This window comes from Myotis myotis, unplaced genomic scaffold, assembly GCF_014108235.1.
Source record: "Myotis myotis isolate mMyoMyo1 unplaced genomic scaffold, mMyoMyo1.p scaffold_m19_p_7, whole genome shotgun sequence".
In the NCBI taxonomy this organism is placed as follows: Eukaryota; Metazoa; Chordata; class Mammalia; order Chiroptera; family Vespertilionidae; genus Myotis; species Myotis myotis.
The window spans coordinates 20,598,620-20,622,316 of NW_023416379.1; the positions used below are offsets into that span (position 1 = coordinate 20,598,620).

The 23,697-nt window shown below is 37.8% G+C and overlaps 1 protein-coding gene across 29 annotated transcripts in view; it reads right to left on the reverse strand.

Annotated features, from left to right (window-relative positions):
- The window catches only part of EPB41L2 (erythrocyte membrane protein band 4.1 like 2), a 190,593-nt gene that overhangs the window by 70,525 nt on the left and 96,371 nt on the right, over nucleotides 1–23,697 (reverse strand). For 20 of the 29 annotated variants that reach the window (XM_036316239.1, XM_036316238.1, XM_036316234.1 and 17 more), the window contains 2 exons: nucleotides 9,868–9,927; nucleotides 6,317–6,421 (listed from right to left, as the gene is read on the reverse strand). In XM_036316239.1, the coding sequence (XP_036172132.1) occupies nucleotides 6,317–6,421; nucleotides 9,868–9,927 (165 nt within the window). The remainder of the gene's footprint in view (nucleotides 1–6,316; nucleotides 6,422–9,867; nucleotides 9,928–23,697) is intronic. The other 9 variants (XM_036316233.1, XM_036316247.1, XM_036316245.1 and 6 more) reach the window with 1 other exon arrangement.

Sequence of the window (23,697 nt, forward strand, 5' to 3'; positions counted from 1 at the left end):
CCTAGTGCCAAAAAGAAAAAAAAAATCCTTTAGAACATTAACACAGAGAAAGAGAGTGGAGGGGAAACTATGAAAAGACTGAGAAAGCCCCTCCTACACCTCCTGCTTCATTAGGTGACAGGTGATGCTACCGAAGAGAAAGGAAAAAGCCTCTCTGTTCGAGCAGGAAGATGATAGAAGATGATAGACAGATGATAGAGCATCATCTTCTGTGACCCCCAGAATAACTTAATGTCCCAGCCACTTGGTAACTTCCCTTCTCTCCAGAAGACCAACCCCTTGTATGAATTACCTGACAGCTTCTGCACAGCATGGAGTCAATAGAGGTCTGTAGACTAGACCACGAGAGACAAGTTTCTATGCACCAGCCAGCCAAAGTCAGACTCGGTGTCATTCTCAGGCCACCTTCCACAACATTGCCAGCCACATTATTAAGACCCCTATCCAAAAACTAAGTGGGCAGAGTTTACCTTATGTGATCAAGTAGGAGCAGCAGAAGTGATCCCTTCCATTCATTCACCTATCCCTTTGCTAAACAGGTATCCCCTTTGCTAAGCACACTCACTTCCATACTATAAGCTCCATTCCCACCAAGTTGTCCCCAGTACAACTTAGCAAGGGTCAGGACAGACCATATTACTTGTATCCTCCATAACACAGTTTTAAGCAACCAGTAGTTACTAGATGTTGATTAACATCTGCCCATTGCTTGCTTCCTACCACCACCCTCCCAATGTTGTGGTCATTTTAAAAGACCACAGATTCTATTATTTCATCAATTTATTTTTATTTAAATAATGAAATCCAATGAATACTTAGATTATGAGTGGGATATAATTTTATGGCCTAGGAATAAAACTCATAAGTAAAAAAACAAAAATGATTTAATATGACTTTTGAAAGAAATACAAGTCTATTTCATAAACATAAAACTCTTTAACAAATAAATAATAAACTTCTTGGTTTTGACACATGAGGAGGAGGCTGGGTGGATCAAGAAGCAGACACAAAAAGGTGGAAAAAGTGAATGACACAAATGTACACACATCATTATAGATCAGTGGTTCTCAACCTTCCCAATGCCGCGACCCTTTAATACAGTTCCTTATGTTGTGGTGACTGCCAACCATAAAATTATTTTCGTTGCTACTTCATAACTGTAATTTTGCTACTGTTATGAATCGTAATGTAAATATCTGATATGCAGGATGTATTTTCATTGTTGCAAATTGAACATAATTAAAGCATAGTGATTAATCACAAAAACAATATGTAATTATATATGTGTTTTCCGGTGGTCTTAGGCGACCCCTGTGAAAGGGTCGTTCAACCCACAAAGGGGTCGCGACCCACAGGTTGAGAACGGCTGTTATAGATTATGATGCATCATTCTCATTTTTTAAAGATTTGGCTGCCACATTTATAGACTTTGGAATCAGAAATACATGGAGTCAAATTCTGGCTTTCCACCAACTTTTGTGTGAACTTGGGCTTATTCCTTGGCTTCTTTAAGCTTCAATTTCCTCAAGTGCAAGATGAGGATTGTAACATCTACCTCATAGGATAGTTCTTTTCCTGAAGACCAAGTACTTTGCCCAATGTCCTTAACAGATAAGTTCTTTTTGCAATGATAAAATTAAATTGGCATCGAATTTTGGTATATGTCCCTTCTGGGGGGAGGGGGGATTAACTAAAGAACTTATATGCATATATAGCCCATGGACATAGATAATAGTGTCCTGAGGGCCTGGGGGGGGGGGGGGCGGGGTTGGATGGAGGGGGAAGTAGGGAGAAAATAGCTTTGCCTGTCTTGTCAGGTAGATGCCCAGCCTTCACTGGCTATATATTCTAATTGTTGACAGCTTCCTGCAGAAAGCCCTAGCATGTCACTGCTTCTGTGTTCCCACATCTAAGTGTTTCTCTGAACTCCTCCCTATCAGAGTCCCATTAGCAGTGTGAGTGTGCAGCTGCCTGTCCAGGGCCACTCACCACACTAGACCTAGATAACAACTCAAGAAACTATCCTCTAATTCCCCTTCAGACTGGATGCTGAGATCCCCAAGTTAGAAGTCTTCAAAATGCCTAGCCGTGTCTTCCTCACTTATGTTTGGTGCTTGTCAATTTGGCCATGTGAGAGAAATGAAATTTAACCCAACTCACACTGTAATACCAAATGTTAAAAGTGTAAGAGTAATTTTGCATCTCCCCTTAAGAAGTTACAGCACCAAAGCAGATCCCCTTTATTATACCTTTGCCTAAAGTAGATCTAAGAGAACACTACCCAATACTGGTGGTAAGCAGAAAAGTTACAGGCTTTCTATATTACAGTGAATCATTCACTATGCATCTGGGAGAATGTGACTCAACTTTTGTCTGTGGTGTTATAAGGTGTAACTGGATTGAATAAAGACTTTTACTAAATAGTTTATATCTGACCAAAAAAAAAGGTTAAATTTTGAGTTCTAGTTTCTGGGGGAAAATAGCCTGGCTATGAGGCAAACACTTTAATCAATTTTCATAAAGTTAGCTGTGGATATCAACTACACTTCTAATAAATTCCTCTTTCAATATGGCTTGAAGTAAAATGACATCATAATCCAGGGCCAGATGCCAAACCTAATTAACATAAAAATTCAAGATAGTATTTTTCCCCTTTAAAGAAAGTCCAAATTTCTTATTGATGGTTCTATGTAGAAATGAATACAAGAACCTTCATGGACTTGGAATTTCATATATAAAAGAGCAGTAACAAAGTGCTTGATTCCACATATTTTTAATGACATTTTCCATAGTAAAGTTTACACAAGAGTTCTCAAAAGAAATGAAAAAGTTCTAACACAAATAATGATAGATTTTCATACTTAGAGTAAATTGAAAGGCTTCCAACTCAAGGTCTCAACCATGAAAGACCCAACACAGTACTACACTAAATCAAAAGAAAGTTAAGATTTTTCTCTCCATGGAAACTTTTCACACAAATAACCATGGCTTTACCCTCACCTTTACTTTACAAAAAGGTGAAATGGCAAGTGACTGAAGTTTCTATAAATACAGATGTTATTCAGTATGAAAAAGAAAGCAGTTTAAATTTCTGTATCCTATAGTATCTTATTGTTGAAACAGCACGAGTTTCAAAGAAAATTGGACTGAACTGAGTTGTTACAATGGTAATAATTTTCTGAGGAAAATAGGATACAATACAAATCTATGTTTGAAAAATAAGAGTACTTTTGCCTAGATGTCTTAAGGACTGAATTTTATCTACACAAGCAAGAAGGAATAGAAAAATTATACAATACTTGCCCTGGCCAGTGTTGCTCAGTGATTAGAGCATGGGCCCTCAAACCAAAGTGTCTCGGGTTCAATTTCTGGTCAACAGCAAGTACCTGGGTTGCAGGTTCGACCTTCCACCCGGGTTGGGCATCTATGGAAGGCAGCCAATGGATGTGTCTCTCAAATCAATGTTTCTCTCTTTTTTTCTCTTCCTCCCTCCCTCCCTCTGACTCACTCCTTCCCACTATCTCTAAAAATCAACAGAAGAAATATTTTCAGGTGAGGATTAAAAAAAACAAACAAACAGCAACAACAACAAAATTATACAATACAAAAATTATAAAAACAGGTTATATATGAATAATTAAATATATTGCCAATTACATTTACACATTACATTTACACATTAATTTTCTAAAAAGTGAATATTTCAGAAAGGTCACCCACTGTTTATTCTCCCAATGCTCTAAAAGCCTAGATAACAAAGTGTATGACTAAATGTGTGAGCATTTTCATCTCCCATTTCATAAGAGAAACTCCAAAGTAAACAAGGAATTATGATGCTTATTTAGCACTAGTATTTTTTTTTTGTTAATGAGAATACTATGGTGAACACCTCCACGCTTAACCATATCTTAATATTCTCTGCCTTGATGACCTTAACTTCTTCACTTCAGCCATCCTTTTCACGACTCAACACTTGGTCTTGTCATCACACAAAGCTCTCCACTTCATTAGGTTTCATCATCCCGTTCTCAGGTGCAATTATCCCCTCTCCTTTTAAGTTTTCTACCCATTTATTCCCACTGTACCTCCTCTTTAACTTTTTGGTCTTTCATCCCTTGGCCCTAGCCAATTCTCCCAGCCTATCAGCCCATTTCAGCTTCAGTTATGTTCCTCCCTGACCCTGTGAATAATCAGCTTGATTACTCTCTCATCAGTATCTCCAGTTTTCTAAATCTTTTGTCTTCTTACCATAACCCCCATGAACAGAGCCAACTTGGAACCACTTCAAAAATAAAATAATTTTTAATATATTTTTTATTGATTTTAGAGAGAAAGGGAGAGGGATAGAGCAATAGAAACACTGCTGAGAGAGACACATCGCTTGGCTGCCTTCTGCACGACCACCCCCCACCAGGGATTAAGTCCAAAACCCAGGCATGTACCCTGACTGGGAATCAAACCCGGGACCTCTTGGCTCATGGATCAATGCTCAACCACTAAGCCATACCAGCCAGGTGGGAACCCCTTTAATACTCCATTTCTCCACTATCATACCTAGGTTGCAGGTGGCAATTAGAGAAAAACATCAATATATATATTATTTTGCCATCACAATTGTAAAATCTACAATCTCCACAGGCCTGTCAACAGCAATCCACTTACTTGTTTTTAGTAGTCTGCCCCTCCTGGTGCTGGCAGATTCAGTATTTGGTGAGGGCCTGCTTCAAAAGAGTGGACAATGATAGCCAAATTCCCATCACTCTCTCTTTTGCAGCTTTGAGGGCCAACAGAAGGGCATGATTGGAAACATTATCAAAACCACCTTATAATGTAAAGCCTAAAAAGAGGGCCTAGTTTATTTAGTCAAATGTCTAATATGTTATTACTTCTGAGAAAAATATTCTAAATAGAGGTCTAATAAGAACACCCACATACTATTCAGCAAGCAGGCATGCAATTTAATTGTCTTTACTTTAAATGTGGAATTAAGCCACAAATTACGTATCAAGGATTTAAAACTAAACAAGTTAAGGAAATTTAATGCATATATAATTATCATCCTTATATCCTGTATTTCATTACCAGGACATATAAATACAAACAATGATGGCATGTGGGTAAATAAAAGTTATAGCCTATATTCATCTCCTAACTATTCTGTTCTATTGACTGTGATGTGAATGTTCCATATTAGAAAGGAACTCCTTTCACTGGGACAAAGTGCTCTGGGCATCCTCAGTCAGAATGTTCATGGTGTGTCTGTCCACCGCCACCATCTACAGACTTAAAAGGGCTTCACTTTAGGTTGCAACCTTGGACCAAACCTTTACTCTTCTACACCCAATATCTTCACCAGACCTAAGTCCTAAGACTGAGAAAGTGACATACTAAGAGATAAAGTCCTTTCTTACCAATGAGGAAAGTGTTAGAGGCTGAATGTTTGTACCCCACCCCCAAAATTCATATATTGAAACCTAATCCTCAATGAGAGAGTATTTGGAGGTGGGGCCTTTGGAGTTGATAGATCATGGAGGAAGAATCCTCATGAATGGGATTATATAAAGGAGGCTTCGGAGAACACCCTGACCCATCCACCATCTGAGGACACAACAAGAAGGCACTGTATGACCAGGAAGTGGGCCCTCACCAGATACTGAATCTGCTGCCACATTGATCTTGAACTTCCCAGCCCCCTAAGCTATAAGATGTACATGTCTCTTCTTTATAAGCCATCAGGTACTTTGTTAGAAAAGGCGGAACTAACTAAGACAAAAGTCTATAGGTGAAGTCTGTGAATTGTCAGGACTGGTTAATTTTTCTCCCTTTAATTTACCTATGTAACTGAAAAGCCCTTAAGTTCCTTGAATTAGTATGAGTCATTATAGAACTCTTATGCTCCTACTTAGTATCTTGGGAAACTCCTGGAGTAGAAACAATCTCTACACATTTCTGATGTCAGGCAGACACCTCCATAGGATCAATAAGAAGGGAATATGCTAATTGACTACCACACTCCCAGTCCCCTTAGCCCGCCAGGGCCAGCCGAGGCTTGCGCTGCCGGCAGTGGCAGCAGCAGAGGTGTGATGGGAGCATCGTCTTCCCCTGATCACTGGTCGCCTCCCACCCCTGAGGGCTCCCAGACTATGAGAGGGGGCAGGTCGGGCTGAGGGACAGCCCTGCCCCATGCACAAATTTCATGCACCGGGCCTCTAGTGTCATAATAAAAACATGTTGTTTTAAAGCTAAATTTTACACTAAAAAAAAAAATTACAGTATTTTTCTAAGACAATATAGAAAAACCTGAAATTTTACTTACTTTCTGCTCAGGGCTTTCCTGAAACGAAAGTCCAAAGTAGTCCTTCTCCAAGAGGTTGAGATGTTCACACACTTTGTCAAATAATACTTGTCCCTTAGCACGTTTCTGAGGAAAAAGAAATAGTATCTTTACTTTTCAAGCAGCAAGATTCCATGAGTACTATAAATAAAGGGCATCATGTTATATAACATTATTTAGCTTAAAGTAGTATATTTGTTTTCTGACCTTTTATAACAATACAAAGCATAAATTCTAAAATGAATGCATGATCAGACAAAAGCTCTGTGCTTTACTGATGCTCTATATAAATGTAAAAGGACTAAAAAGTAAAGTGCTAAGAGTTCATTTATTTTTAAAATGTATAAAAATATGCCCAAACTGATTCCCTCATTTCCTCAACATGGCTCATGTCATATCTACAAGGTATACTTCCCTCCAGGATAATCATTAGCATTACTACTCAATGTATCCTAACACAATTTATCCTATTAGATGGGCTGAGCTGTAGGTGTGATTTTCGTTCTGTGATATTTGCAGAATAAAATTTTTTCGCATTATAAGATATGCTCTTTCTCAAGAATGATATAGCATTCACTCTTGAGAACAAAGTTTTAAAATATTATGTAATGAAACCAGGACAATGAATCAGCTGCCCCTATGGATATAACATGTTTTTGTCTTGGTTTGTGTTTTGTTTTTTAATTTAAGAAGTTGCTATCAACAGAGATGTAAAGGCCTTTGACAGCCACAGAAGAAAGCTCATTGTCTAATCAATGGCAAAATATAAAGTGGTGACTCATTTCCAATTAAGATGCACACCCTCGGGAATGCCCAACTACTAGGTCAGGTTGCAGGCCTCCTGCCACTGCAATGATGTAAGCAGCCACTGGACTGCAAGTGAAAAATGAACAAGCCATCATACTTTTTCATCCTTGAGATGAATGTCCTCCCACTATAAAAATGTATGCTTGTAAATTCATCCAGTGTGTGAAAATTAATGTTTCCCACACATGTATCTATAAAAATACAGTAAGATATAAAAGACACTTTAATTTCAAGTTAGTATGACTGTGATAAGAAGTTTCAAAAGATAGTTTTCACAGAAACTCAATTCAAGGGCTTGTTTCTCTCTGCTAGCCTTTTCTTCCTCCTCCTTGTGGGAGCAGAGGTAAGAAATTCATGCCTGAAAGGCTTGCAAAGGAGAATCTGAAACTTTTATTATTAAACCTTTTATAGTAACACTAGTGTTCCAATGCACAGATTCATGCACATTGAAAGGAAATTAATTAGAAGAAATATTTTAATATTGCCATTCGCCCTTTCTCTATAATAGAAGTGTCAACCAAATTCATGATCGACAATGACAGATCGAAACACACATGTTCAATTGGCGCCAACAAGAGCTTTATATTTATTGTGCATGTGTGAGTCAGCTTAGCCTTTTATAGATATAGAATAAGCTTGCTTAATTAAACCTGCTTTCTGATTTAGCTGAACTTTTTCCAGCCCAGTAAGGCACCCCAACTTCTCTTCCAGGTAATGGTCAGCAACACAGCAGTAAATATTAACACGAAGCAGATTATTATTATAGATCATGAAGGGAGAACAAAGGGTAAAATATTTAACTGCAGCAGTATTTGATTATAACCTGCGCAGTGAGAAAACCTAAAGTCATTTTCAAGGTCCACCATTTCTTACTTCTTTTCAGTCAGGTCAAGTTTCTAAATGTTCTAAATCTCTGTTTTCTGGCTAATGAAAAGAAAATAGAATTCTAAAGAGTCTCCTATCTATCTAATCCAGGACTTCTGTGAGGATCAAATGAGATGAGGCACATGAAATGCTTCACAAACATTTCGTTAAACTGTAAAATGTTTGCACCTGGCTATAAAGCAAGTTGGGTTCCTGGGCTGAACTCCAAGGAGGCTAGTAGCTAGGAAGAGGAAGCCAGGTGTTGCTACATGATGTCATTACCCGGCACCCACAGCAACCTTTTCTGGGCTGGGCTGGGCTGTGGGCTGCATTTTGCACTATGGGGTCTTGGCAGCGTTGGCTGTGATTTGGTGTGGTGTCGCTCTGGGGTGGTGGTGGGGCCTGTGTCTCACTTGGGGAAAGCCGAATGTTGGTTTGTCGGCGCCAGGTCTGTGGTGCCATTTAATGGCCAGTGTGCGTCATGGCAGTTCCTGCATTGAGCATCTGCCTCCTGGTGGTCAGTGCGCATCATAGCTACCGGTCGAATGGATGGACACTTAGCCTTTTATATATATAGATTTCTTTAAAAAAATAGATTATATCAAATAGTAGAGAAAAGAGGAAGAAAGCCACAGATTACATTATCTCAAGATCCAGAAAATTATATTACTAAATATATTTAAAATAGATATGTTTTTACTAGAGGCCAGGTGCACAGATTCATGCACCTGTGGGGTCCCTCAGCCTGGCCTGGCCTGGCCTGGCCTGTGGACATCCCTCGAGGGCCCCCAGATTGCGAGAAGGTGCAGGCCAGGCTGAGGGACCCTATCGGTGCACAATCAGGGCCGGGGAGGGATCGTGGGAAGGCCCCAGGGCATGTCCAGCCCATCTCACACAGTCCCGACTGGCAGGACCCCAGCAGCAAGCTAACCTACCAGTTGGAGAGTCTGCCCCCTGGTGGTCAGTGCACATCATAGCGACTGGTCGAACAGTCAAACGATCAGACACCTAGTATATTAGGCTTTTATTATATAGGATATGTCCACATATTTAAAGTGCATACAATTTATAGAAAAGTAAATACCAGTATTGGGATCTGGATTCCAAAAACCGAAGTTCTGATTGCATTTCCATTATTTGCAACAGGGATGGGAAACCTTTTTCTGCCAAGGGCTATTTTGGATATTTATAACATCATTCATGTGCCATACAAAATTATCAACTTAAAAAGTAGCCTGCTATATTTGGTAACACTTAACTTACGCCTAGTACCTTGGCAAGGCCAGACCAAATGATTTTGAGGGCCTTATATGGCCCGAGGGCTGGATATTCCCCACCCATGATTTACAAGCTATGTGACCAGGGACAAGATACAATTTCCAACTGCCTCAATCTGCACATTCATGAAAGGAGGATAAGGAATCTACCACAAAGGGTGTGGTGAGAACTAAATGAGTGGTAATACATACAGAGCCTAGGACACTGTGTGGCAAATAGTAAGTGCTTAATCAATATTGGCTCCTATTATTTATAAGCTATGGGTTTTATAACATGAAAAATGACTAATTTCATTTATATGAAACTTTGCTTTAAGCTTTTAAAATGAAAGGTTCTGAATTTTATTATTTGATCTACATGCAATTATTAATCTATATAATTGAAACCCTGAGTTTAGAAGTATTTTAAATTAATTTTGTGAGAAGGTGGCTCAAATCATGACAGTTACTTTCTTAAATGTGCAGTAAGATCCACTGTCTCTTCTTTATAGGAGCCAGGAGTAGATGTGAGATTTGGTTGCAAATAATAACAAACAATATTTTAAAGGCAATCAATAATCTACGATAGAATTTGCTTTCTCTCACATTAATTTCAACAGCACCGCTCTCCTGAATCTCCAGTGAGAAGACTGCCCAACACAAGTGCTAGAAAAAAACAAAACCTGTTGAATCAACTAAAAAAACTGTACGTAACATACTTTAAACGAGGTGACATTTAACCCACTGAGGCTCCTAATGACTGACCATAACTATAATTTCAGCCTCAGCTGTGTATTTAGGAACTTTACTTATCTGAGATGATAAAGGGAGCAAACTATTATAGCTCCTGCCACATTTATCTACTTAGGTATCACCCACTATGCATTTATTAAGAAGTATAAATGAGTCACAGGGAACATTTTATCTATTATAAGGCACACTAACAACTCAATGGAAGCTTATAAGAAGTTGATCTTTAATCAGAGTTCTCAAATAAACTTATCATTTCTATGAAACCTGACTATAAATGACAACTACTTTCAAATAAGCCAACTACTGAAATTAAGCAGCTGCAGGCATCGTGAAGAAATGTGACAGTCTAAAGGAGATTCATACTATTTCATTTGGTTATGATGCCATTTGAAATTAGGGTAAAAAGACATTTAAGACAACTGATGTCTTAAAATTTAAACAGCAGTTCAAAGAAACATTCCAACATTGGTGTAAAGTCAATTTTTGTTAACAAATCATACTTTCTCACTGGTTTCTGTTTCAAAAATAGAAACATGCTCTCATGCACAGAATCCCCCTAAAAGATTAAGAGGAAAACATACCCAGAACACACCATCCCAACACAATGTGGTGTTGGAAGGCTGGGCCGCACAGTGCGGCATCAGCGTGAGCTGGTGTCAGACCCAGTCCTTCCCTCATTCAACATTGTATAAGCACCTTACTGTTTACTAGAAGAATGTGACAATGAACAAACCACTTACTTAGTGGCCTTAATCAAGTGTAAAGTGAGATCACAGCTGTCTCACAGCACACTGTGAGGGTCAGATTAAGCCAATAAAATAGTATATGTCCAAGTGCCAAACTAAGTGTCATAATCACAGCTGAATTTCATTCCCAACTGTTCTGTCACTAGCCTACACTTAAAAAATGCCAAAACTTCTTCTAGATGCTGATTGCTTCTCCACTATTCTCTCCTTCCCTCTCCAGGAAACAGCTATTTTAAATGCTTGATAAGATCTTAACTGCACACACATATCATTTAAGCTTACATTCAGCATCTCCACCCTCAATGAAGTCTGGCTGGAAAGACAAAAAATGCAACAATACTGTGATGCATGTGTTGAAAGATGAATGTACAAAGTGCTATGGGAACACCAAGAATGGAATGAGAATGTGAGAAAAATCATAGTTTCAATAAGACTGTGACATCTGAAAAGAATCTTAGAAGGAAATTATTTTTTTTAAGGCAGATAAACAGCATATTCAAAAGAACTTAATTTTCACTTTGGATGTTTAAAGTTTGACACAGTCAATTTTTATTTCAAAGATACTGTAGGATACAATAAGATGAAAAAAGTAACTCATCCATAATGGACAAGCCATGCAATATAACTAATAGATATACTGTCCTACTGTTGGATGTCCACAAGGGCTTGCCAGTCTAAAAAGCTCAAAATATACTGATCCAATACCTAATATGTATCAGTTCCTATGGCAAGATATTGGGGAAACAACAATAAATAAGATATACATGGTCTCAGGAACTTTACATTCAACTGGACAAGACAGAAAATAAACAGGAAGCATCTCCCTACCATCCACAGAAGTCCTATTAACCTACCACTTTGGACATAACTAGGTACCTTGTCCAACTGATCCAAAGACAAATGATCAGTGGTCTATGAGATAGTTCTACCCAAATATAATGTCCTAATATGGGGATAAGATTACCAGATACGTCTTCCAGCATAGAGTTTAAATACAAGACACACACACACACACAAAGTCATAGAGCATAGTAGTACAAACACAAAGAGAAAGACAATGAGAAGCAGTAAGCAAAAGCCAAGGGTATCAGGAAGCAGACTTGTATTCACCAAAGTATGTTCCATTGGTCCCACGAGATACTCCCTATTTATACCCACATCCCCAAAAAGGAGAGCAGAGTAGGACAAGAAAATTTCTGCTTACCATATACAACTACTAAGCATCAAAACTCATATTTGCATATAAGATACCCTGAGAAGTTGTATGATGATGCAAAAAACTTGTGTCTTATCATTCAAACTGATGCTTCTCAAAATTATTTGGCTAAAACCCCACACTATCTTTCTCAAGACTGAGACTGGTTTAATGAAATATAGAATAATCTACCAACCCAACTTCTGGAATGAAGGTTTCAGAAGAGGGAACTGGGGGTCCAGAATGAGTCACCCCAAGATATGCCTCTATGGTATGCAGATTAGTTGGTGCTAAGGGCAACTTTAGCCACAGGCTCAAGCAGAAACTTCACCCTATGCCTAGAATTTGAATTAGAGAACTTATCCATAAACAAGGTTATCAGGGATAAACTTCTTGACACACGTATATGCCAGGGCAAACTTACTAAACATCTGCTCTCTTATCATCCTTCAATGGCCTTTGAAATCCCTCAAGGTGCATTACCTCCTCCCTAGCTCAGGATGTCTCATATACTTCAATCCCCTTTCTGTCTCTGAACCTCTCCTACATGTGGGGTCTCTGAGTCTCAAGTATTCAGAGTTCCCATACATATACATGCTTTAAATTTGGTTATTTTCTCTTGCTAAATGAAAATAAGTAAAACACTTATTAATTTATTCCACAGCAGAATTACTACTCAATAGAGCACAGCTCAAAAAAGGAGGTAGCAAATTATGATGATCTGGCCCTCAAGCAGATTTGGGTACTGGCATTAACATTTTCTTTTTTATTCAAAAATGTCAAGAAAAGTAATTCAGTCTAAACTGGTACAGGATTGGATGTGCCCAGCTGTCTGGGAGAAGCAAATGATTTCCATAGATAAAATCTCAACAAATATAATTAAAAAACCAAACACAAGGAAACCAGTTGCTATTATTGAGAGTTAGACACAGTATCAGAATCAGATCTTCAGATTGTAGATGATAAAAATTACCTACCAAGTATAGAACACAAAATAAATATTTAATATGTTTAAAGAAATAAATGAAATTTTAAAATATCAAGGGAAAAGAAACTATCAAAAAAGCGGATTCTGAAAAGAATAAAACAGAACTGCCCTCCCCTGCTGGCCTGTTTGCCCCCAACTGCCCGCCCCTGCTGGTCTAATCACCCACAAGTGCTCTCCCCTGCTGGCCTAATCACCCACAACTGCCCTCCCCTGCCGGCCATCTTGTGACCACATGGGGGTGGCCATCTTGTGTGAGGATGTGACGGTCAATTTGCATATTACCTCTTTATTATTATAGGATGGCACCCCAATAAGTTCAAGTAAAAATATAAAAGGTTGCATAATACATTAGAGATATCCAAAGGAGAGAGACAAAACAAGACAATCTAGATGACTTTAAAGTATATTATTCAAGGATTAAAAGACTAGCTTTGGGGAACATTAAAAAAAAAAAAAAAGGACAAAGCAATCTACAGCAGATCTAGCTGAAGAAAGGCAGGCTGGAATCTGAGACGCCGAGGAAAGTCCCCTGTGCCTGTGCTGTTATTTGTGGCATTCATCATTGAGGCCAAAACATGACATTTCTGGAGGCCTCTCAACTTGAAGGAATTTGCGCAACTGCTTACCCGGCAGAATGCAGTCGACGCCACACACCACTGGTGTTTTATAAAACTCCATCACTGTCTCCGTGTAGGTTCCTCCACACTGCAGTTATTGTGTACCAAGGGAACAATGCTGGGAAGTACACAATGCGATCCATACATTACAGCTCCGGAACTATGAATTTTGTGCTAGTTCTAAACTACACTATGCAAATATGAAAGGCCAAGGAAAGGAAGGTATGTAAGAGCAAACATAACTGATACATTGTCATGGAGGATGGAGGAAATCAAAGAAAACCATACAGAAGGGAAAAGAGTGTCTCTAATAGGTTAAGGCCATCATTTATAAGATCATTCTTTTCCTACTAATCTGAGTGAGCTGTCAACACAACTGTGTTCCAAAATTCACTTAGACCCCAACATAAAGGAAGAGACCACATCCAATGATTTAAATTGTATTTGTTAAAAATGTAATTCCAGAAGTCAATGAGTCATTTATAGTAAAGGAAGATTTTAAGTAAAGATTTCCTGATCATTAATATGAATTAATTTTTTTAAAGTTTTTCCAATTATACTAAGAAAAATAAATGTGTATATTATATGTAAAATATATAAACATGTAAAAATAATATAAATGGATATATACAAACACAATAAAATAAATGGATATATACAGACACAATACATGTGCATATATACACATATGTATCTTCTTTTTTTTGAGCAGATGAAAAATTCTCACACTTATTTTGTATTAATGATCAGGCAAATTATATATGTACATCTGATGACAAACAGACAAGCATGCATTATCAAAGCTATGTAAGCCTGCAGGTTTGTTATAAATCACTACAAAGAATCATAAAAAGAAATGTTTCCTATGTAGTATTCCTTTAAGACTAAGCTATAAAAGGGAATGGAAAAAAAAACAAAAACCTCTCACAGCTCATTACAGAATCCCTATTTCTTTTCCATTCCACAGGATTCAAGGAATTATGATTGAACATTGAGGAAATTTTGCAGTGTTGTTGACATGAATAACATAAAATACTATTCAACATAGTTTTAAATGCTAAAAATAAAATAAAAAGGCTGTTACTAACACAAAAACAAACACTAGGCCAGAACAGACTGCACAATATCCTCTAGTAACTGCATCCTGCAATAATTTGAAAAGAAATCCTAATGTAGCTAGAAGCTGGTACGCTCTCCTTTAAATAATTAACTCCTCAAGGACCCAAGCATTGACATTCTTATACATTACTAGAGGCCCAGTGCATGAAATTCATGCATGGGTAGGGTCCCTAGGCCTGGCCAGCAATCAGGGCCAATCGGGGCCTTCCAGCTGTCGCCCAGGGCATTCCTTTCCCAGCTGCTGGCTGGGGCCTTCCTTCGTTCTATGCCGCCCCCTGGTGGTCAGCACAAGTCATAAGCAATCGACTAAACTCCCAGTCTCCTGGTCAAACTCCCGAGGGGACACTGCACATATTAGCCTTTTATATATATAGATAAGTAAGACACTATATCATGAGCAAGTGTTTTCAAGTTTAAATGCAGTATTCAAACAGAATGATTTTTCATCACCCCAGTCTGTTAGGTTTTGAAATGCTTTAAAATTCTTAACTGAGCACACAATTCCTCTCATAAGCAACCGTTAAGTTGTGCTCACAAACAAGACAGAAAAAGATATTTTATCTTTATGCTATGTGGAAAATTGCAAGAACAACAACAGAAATCTGCTATTGATAGTATTCACAAACAAGCAAGCAAAGTATACTGTTGGCCACAAATTTAAGTCTAATTATTAGCTATGGTCTTTTGCCCCCTAAGGCAAACAAATGCTATTTTTTTCCTTTTAAAAGATAAAACATTAAACTTTTCATCTTCATCTATAAGCACATTCTATATTTCTAAGGTGGTTGTCATTTTTTTCCTGAAACCCAAAGGTTTTCATATGTTTTCAGGACACAAGAATCAGCTAGCTGACCAGAGGGGCACCCTCTCAAAGGACTTCTATCTCCACACTGCAGAACAGGCCTGCATTCCAAAAACCAGTTCCTATTCTTCTCACCAGCATGCTGACTACAGGGAAATCCCAAACTAAGCTCTGGAATGGAGCTGCAGAAAACCTCACAAAACTCCCAGAGTGATGGAATTGAAACTTAATAAAACCACTTTTGTTTATGAAATATAAATATCTGCACACAGATTTTATACAGAAATCATAGTTTTGGCTTTAACTACATGGTAAGGAATAATAAACAGTCCTCTCAGTTCTAATACATGTCAGTTGCTCAGCTCTTTATAAAGCATGGCCCCTTAAATGCCTTCCTTTGGAAATAGAAGTTTAATGGAATAGTATTGTAGCATATGAGGAAGAATCATCTAATCTTCATTTGCTCTAACCAAATAGCCTGCAGTTTCTTATATGCAAAATCCAACTGTATTTCTATTTCTAGAGTTTATTTTAATGGTAAATAAATTCATCTGTGACATTCTTCTTTTTTTAACTCAACTGTTTATGGCCAATGCCTCTCCAACTAGAGCCTAAGTCCTTTGACACTAGGGATTGGTTTATTTAAAATTTGTACTTTGTTTTTAAATCTTGTGGAGGTTTTTCTTACTTGTGGTACTACCTAAGTTTATTTTTAAAATCTAAGCAAGTTCTTTAAATTACGAAGACCATCGTGAATATATAAGTGGTATGTGTTTACATCAAACATGTCAAACTCGCGGCCCACAGGCCGCATGCGGCCCACAATGAATATTTTTGTGTACCAGCCAATATAACGGTATGTAAGAAACATTTTAATAAAAATTTCGTAACTTAATTTTTACAATGTCCTGTTATACATAAGTATTAATAATGAACTACAACATTCGCTAATGACTGATTACTATAATCATGTTGTGTCCATGTCCTTTATGAGTCTTTACCATAGGTGCACCATTTCTCTCCACTAATACTAGCAGTGATTATTTTAGCAGCCGATTGCCACGTCATTAGTCTTGGACTGACTTGTTTGGTGTGCGCAACAAGAAATATTTTGCTTTTGGAGAACAAGAAAAATAGGTTTATTTGCGTTACACTAATTTGTGCAGTTATTCAGTGTCTGGTAAGTTAATGTTCAAGAAAAAATATTAATTTCTATTAAAATGTTCTATTTTATGTTAACGATTACTCATTTATTTCAGCCCTTTGTATTCAGCATGTTTCTATCGAAATAAACCTACGTTTCTATAAAAATTGAAGCTTTTGTTTTTTTACGCCCACATAAATTTAAACCTTGCTTATTTGACCCATGTTAGCCTTTGAGTTTGACATGGTTGGCTTACATCATGGGCCTTCCAAGCCACTGAAGTATTGATAAAACATGTGAATATTGGGAATTTATCCAAGGTATAACACTTGAGTGTTTTCATCAAAAATTCAAAGAAAATGATAAGATCCTTACAAAATTATAATCGAGGTTTTAAAATATAATGAAAATAATAAATGCAACTAATAATTCTCAAGCCCTTACTATATGCTGGGCATTGCTCAAAGCTAATCATAACGGACAAATTCAGCCATCAATTGAGTTAGGAATCAGCTGCCACATGAGTGCGTGAACCCAGACACTTAATTAGACCTCCTACAGTCCTAATGTAGGGTCTCCTACCACTTTCCTATCACTGAGGGAAAATTCCCCACCAGCCATGCTAAATTGCAACAAGGAGCTGATTGAAGAATTCACCTGATAGCTGAGGAGCAGGTGTTCTGCCAGGGACTGCCGTGGCAGACAGCATGCTACAGCATTTCAAAGCAGTTTTCTTAACTCTGGCTGCACAGATGCTTGAGACTGGCACCACACTCATAAATGAGAATCTTCAAATGTGGCATCTGTGCATCTGCATTTTTTTAAACTTTTCTAGTAGACTTTTTTTTTCTTACTTTTAGGTTCACAGAAAAATTGAACAGAAGGTACATAGATTTCCCCATATATATTCTAAACCCACACACACATAACCTCCTCTATTATCAACATCCCCAACACAGAAGAACATTTATTACAACTGGTGAACCTGCATTGATACAGCATAATTACCCAAATTCATAGTTTATATTAGGGCTCACTCTGAGTGTTGTACATTCTGTGGGTTTGGACAAATGTGTAATGATATTATACATCCACCATTATAGTACCATACAAAGTAGTTTCACTGTCCTAAAAATCCTCTGTGCTCTTATATTGTTAAAAAAGTAAACTGAGGATTCTGACCAGGAGGCAAGGCTGACACCAAGGTAAGCAAACAGATCGCTTCTCTCAGAGCTTAAGACTACCTGCCCTCACACTCCAAGTCCATCACCTTTTGGTTTTCAATCTGGAGAGGCAACATCCCTTTCATCCCTTGCAGGTCCCAATGGATAATACATCAACTGCTCAAATTTTCACTCAAAATCCTTTTTTAAAATGACTGGTTCATCCAGCCTGGTAATATAATTTATCTGGCAATCTTTAATAACAACTACATTTGAGACTAACTTTGAAAAAGAAATCACCAGGTAGAAAAACACAGGCCAGCCATTTGACAAAAGATCTTATCACACATGAGGCTCAATGAAACTATTCTTACCTCTACCATACTGGCCAGGAGTATTTAAAGTATTTTTAACAAATGACCAAAGTAGAAGTCAAGTTTTAATGCAGAATAATCTGAATTATTTCAATATTTATTTTATAATGATTGTAAAACAGAGACAAACAGGATCTGATACACAGAGAGGTCTTGAGAAGTTTTTTAGAAACTAATTTCCTTATACCTCATCACCTCAATTTCTGATTTTTGAATTCAATGGCAAGCAACTTCTGGGCAATCTGAGAATAAAATATATTTCATTTTGAGGTATCTCAGTTTTTAAACATTGATATGAAGCAACAATATTTTTATTGAGCTGGACATATTTCCTAAGTAAAAGTTTTGCATTCCTGGTAGATGACTGACAAACTAAAGTAAAACAGAAGAGAAAGTGACCAGGCCTGTGTTCACCATAAAGCACATACCATAAGGGGGGTGGGGAGGGGGTGAGGTGGGGTGAAGGTGAATCTTTTAAGCCTTTGCTTGTCCTAAAATATATACCATCAATTAATTTACGTATATGAGGAGAAAAACTGTCAAATATGAGAGAAACATGGGGATTCAGAAGCAGAAAAGTTAGGAAGTGTGTGGGTGAGCACGGCCCCGAAGTATGCCTCCCCAAAAGGCTACCTTACCAGCAATGTATCCGCCCGACCCACAGATGCCACAAATCCAGCCCCATCCCCCTCACAACAATGCCTTAATTTTTTCACTTTCCTTAGCTTCACTAGTGAAATTCTACCACTTATGATTCTAGAGAGAACAGGTTTCTTTTGAAATGCAAATCTTTATTAGAAGGCAGCACAGTTCACATTCAAGTCATTCACACAAATTGCTGGTCTTCTCATTACTTAGCTAAAAGATCCGCTGCCTTAAAAAAAAATTTTTTTTTTATTTATCTCAGAGAGGAAGGAAGAGGAAGAGAAAGAGATAGAAAGATCAATGATGAGAGAGAATCACTGATCGGCTGCCTCCTGCACTCCCACACTGGGGATGGAGCCCACAACCTGTGCATGTGCCCTGACCAGGAATCGAACTGTGACCCCCTAGTTCATAGGTCCACGCTCAACCACGGAGCCACGCCGGCCGGGCAGATCTGCTACCTTTGAGGAATTAGCAATTTTGATTTTAGAGGCAGACAAGGTAGGCAGGAAGCATTGAACTTCTTTTTTAATATAATACTACAAAAGGGTAATAGAATATAATTGTAGAGTTGAAACAAGAAAGTCTAAGGGGGAAAAGCTACAAGAATTAGAAAAATAACATGGAAAGAAGAGATTTAAAATTTTGGACCTGAGTTAGGAAAGTGGGCACCCAGAACCCAATTAAAAAAAATGTATAGACTTCCTCCCATATTACTTCTGCACAAAATGGAAAATGACATGTGACATTTGAAATTAGGAATCTTTTCCAACCGAAATAATGTTTTTACATGGCAAAGAGTTTCAGCCGAATCATTTTCCTTTCCAACTTTAACTCCCATCCCAAGCCTATTAGGTCAATAATATTCACAACTTAAGTTACAATAAGATTTCCAGCAGAATTTAAAAAGTTTGATGTAAAATCAACACATGTGAGGTATGAAATGATCTGACTATAGGAGGGCCAGGGATGAATGTGTAAAATTTTAGGGGAAAAAAGGATGTGTGTTTGTGTCGAAATCTAGGGAACCAACTAGGCTTCTTGGAGGAGGAGGGGGAGTGGGAATAATGAAAAGTGAAAGTTTATCAGTATTACTCAGAAGAAGGGCACCTGGCCTGAGAGAACAGTCATTCTTGACCTTGCCAGATATACTTACTCTCCACAATTACAGTCTATAGAAGACACTAGTTATTATGTTAATGTAATCCTCCTTCATCTAAATTTCATGTTCACAGAGATGTCTTAAAATTATCACCTGAATCATTTGATTACTTCCTTATTATAAAGAATTAGTTGACTAATCAATTCTTCCTGACACATAAATTCATTTCCTAGAATTCTAATATGTCCATGTTCATAGGACTAGTCAGCAATGGTCACTTTTCCTGTTGGACTTACTTGGGCACAGTGAATAAAGAATTAATGTAGCCCTAGCCGATTTTGCTCAGTGGTTAGAGTGTTGGCCCAAGGACTGAAGGGTCCCGGGTTCAATTCCAGTCAGGGGCACATACTTTGGTTGCAGGCTTGATCCTGACCTCAGGCCAAGCATGTGCAGGAGGCAACCAATCAATGTGTGTGTCTCACATCAATGCCTGTCTCTCACTCTTCCTTCTACTCTCTCTAAAAATCAGTGGATATCCTTGGGTGAGGATTAACAAAAACAAAAACACAAAAAAAGAATTAATGTGTGCCTTACAGCTGATGACTAGACCCTACACAATGAAACTCCCTCAAGTCCTATCTTATTGAAGCTCATCCCCTACCTCGGACATGCTATTGGCCTCCATCAATATTGTGAGCTTATTCTGCAAACTTTAAATATTATCATTATCAAGTTTCTTTAGAAATCCAGACTTCAAAACATTAAACCATTCAAGTGAAGTGCATTTTAAATTTGAGAAATACAGTACCAATGTAGTGCTTTTCAGTTTTAACACCCCACCCTCATTCCATCAATTACTGTGACGTCAAATGATGTACTATAAAGAAGGAACATGCTACAAATTTCCGTAACACTTTACAGAAATATTAGCATTTGCTTCATCCCTGAATCACCACATCCAGAACAGATTCTTACTGTAGGGAAATGAGAGTGAAATCCAGCCCTCAACACAAGAACGCAGCTTCCCCGTGTGCGACACGGGCTCTGCCCTCGGGTCTCTGGACACTAACCTATTCCTCAACAGTATCACCAATGCTTCATCCAGAAATGTTTCATGAACAAAGCCACACACTTTATGTAGAAGATAATGACCCAAACCAAGTGAATAAAAATTAAATTATACCTATTATATGCCCCCCAAAAATGCATTTTAAGTGAAATAGCATTTCCATCCTTTCATCTTCTATGACTCACCTTCATTCTGCCCAACTAAATATACATGTAAAATAGAAGTTTATCTAGACACCTCACAGCCACAGCGGCTGCCTCAGCCCTCGCAGCCCCGGCTTTGTCCGGAAGGTCGTTCAGCTGTCCGGTCTAATTAGCATATTACGCTTTTATTATTATAGATATCCAGAAAGCTTTATGGTAACTTTGATATGTGCTGTATTGTACTGGCCCACTTTACTTTCAAGCTCATTGTTCAAATTCTCCTAAGTAGAAAGTGGTCTTCCCATTAAAAATGGTAGATTGAACATATATATTTAGCTCTGCTCCCTAAGGAAGCTATTCTAAAATAATGTAGCACGTGTGCAAATGCACAGATTCATTTTTTTCTCTTAACACAAGGGAGAGGAGAAAGAGAATATAATCAGCGACAACAAAATTTGGAAAGCAGGCTGAAAAGAACAGGAGATAGAATCTATGCATTTATATTTTATTTTTCTTTGCAACCTCGACTATAGATGGAAGTCCACCTCCCTCTAATGCTTAGAGGAGCTTAATTCATTTGAACCCCAACAACATACTAGCTTTTCAAGATAAAATATTTCCTAGTTAAATCCAAGCCAAGAAAAGTTGGAGTAAAAAATGGCGACACTAGCCCAGCCAGTGTGGCTCAGTGGTTGAGTGTCGACCTATGAACTAAGAGGTCATGGTTTGATTTCCAGTCAGGGCATATGCCTGGGTTGCATATGACTCAGTACCCATTGTGGGGCATGCAGGAGTCAGCCAATCAATGATTCTCTCATCACTGACGTTTCTATCTCTCTCTCTCTCCTCTCTTTACTTCCTGAAATCAATAAAAAAAATATATTTTTAAATTACCATTTCCATTAAAACTTATTTCAAAAACATAAGCAGAAAACTTCTGTAGGCTAGCACATTCTCTGTAAGCTGTTTGCCCAGAATGAATTTTGACATTTGATTCATACAATTCAACACAGGCTTTCTGTGCTATAGAAAAATAGCTTAGTGGACCATTCCAATTTGATTCTCTTTAAATTGTTGCTGACAGAAATATGGAAAGAGATCAATGAATATAAAAATATTATGATAAGACTCAGATTAAATTTCCTCTCTATGTGAGTAACGAGATGATGCACAAAATCAGACACAACTTCAAAGCAGGTGAAAAGGCATATTTTGCAAATAAAGCACAGTTATGAGATGTAGTTCAGTTCATTGGTAGAATGCAGCTTTTGTCTTGAGGTTGAGTTTTTAAAAATTAAGCAATATTCCTAATCATAACTTTCCTATCAGAGTTAATGTTTAACTCTGTTGCAGAACATAATTAAACAAAAATAAAAATAGTATATGACAGATCATTTACCAATATTTTAGTCATTTTGCCACCTATATGAATTTTTCTGAGTAATCCAGTGCTTTTTATAAATCATATTTTATTACGTTATATTACATTCAATCCCTTTAAGATCCAAATGTTATCATATTTTATTACAGTGCTCTAAATACGAATGATAATTCTGTCTGTGTTTCTGAATATACATCCTACTGTGGAAGGAATGGATGAAAACAATGGCCCTAGCACCAGTTTTTGTGAAAGAAATTAAAACAACACTCACAGGGAGCAGCAAGACTCTCAAGCCCCTGTCCTCCATAAGAACGAAGATACTGGAAACTCTTTTAGGAGTAAACCTGGTAGAGGTCGGTACTAGAGATCTAAAAGAACCACCTTGGTGGGTGAAAGCAGACATAAACAATCAAGTAAATAAACAAAACACAGTTGAAAGCAATAATATAAAATTGAATTTCTAAGGCCAGTACTCTACACACAGAAGGCAAGAAGACCTTGACACATTCTACCTTCTGATAAATTATCATCAGAACACTGAGGAAGAGAGCCTACATTCTGATAGCCTTATTCATAGCACCAAAAAAAAAAAAATGGTACTGACATTCCTGTGTGGGCGGAAACAATGCCCTCAATTCTCAGACAAAATCAACACGTGGGAACAACTTTCAGATGCCAGAGGAAAATGTGAGCAACTCTAACGCAGAGTGCACTTTCACTCATGCTTCCAAAGTCTTGCAAAAACTTTACGTTTATTTTCAGGCTTTAAAATATATATATATATATATATATATATATATATACACACACACACACACACACACACACACACACACACACACACAGACATCAGCTGTAGTACAACTAGCTCAATGCTAAAAAGAGAGGAAGCAAGTATTTCCATTCTTACTTTGCAATCTCAGAACGGAAGAAAAAAGAAGTGACTTCCCCAAGACATCCAAAGAGACCAAAGAAAAGTAAAGATAGATGTCCTGACATTAGATCTATGGCCTCAACAAAATCTTACTATATTTTTCCTTAGAGGAAAAAAGCCCCGCCCCGCTGTTTTAACTCACTATGTCTGTAAATGACTAGCAATATCACAAGGGTTCTATAGCTGAGTCTCTGAAGCAAGCATGCAGAATCCAGGAGACTTCTTAAAAGCCTTTACAATTAAAATCTGGTACCAAAGGTA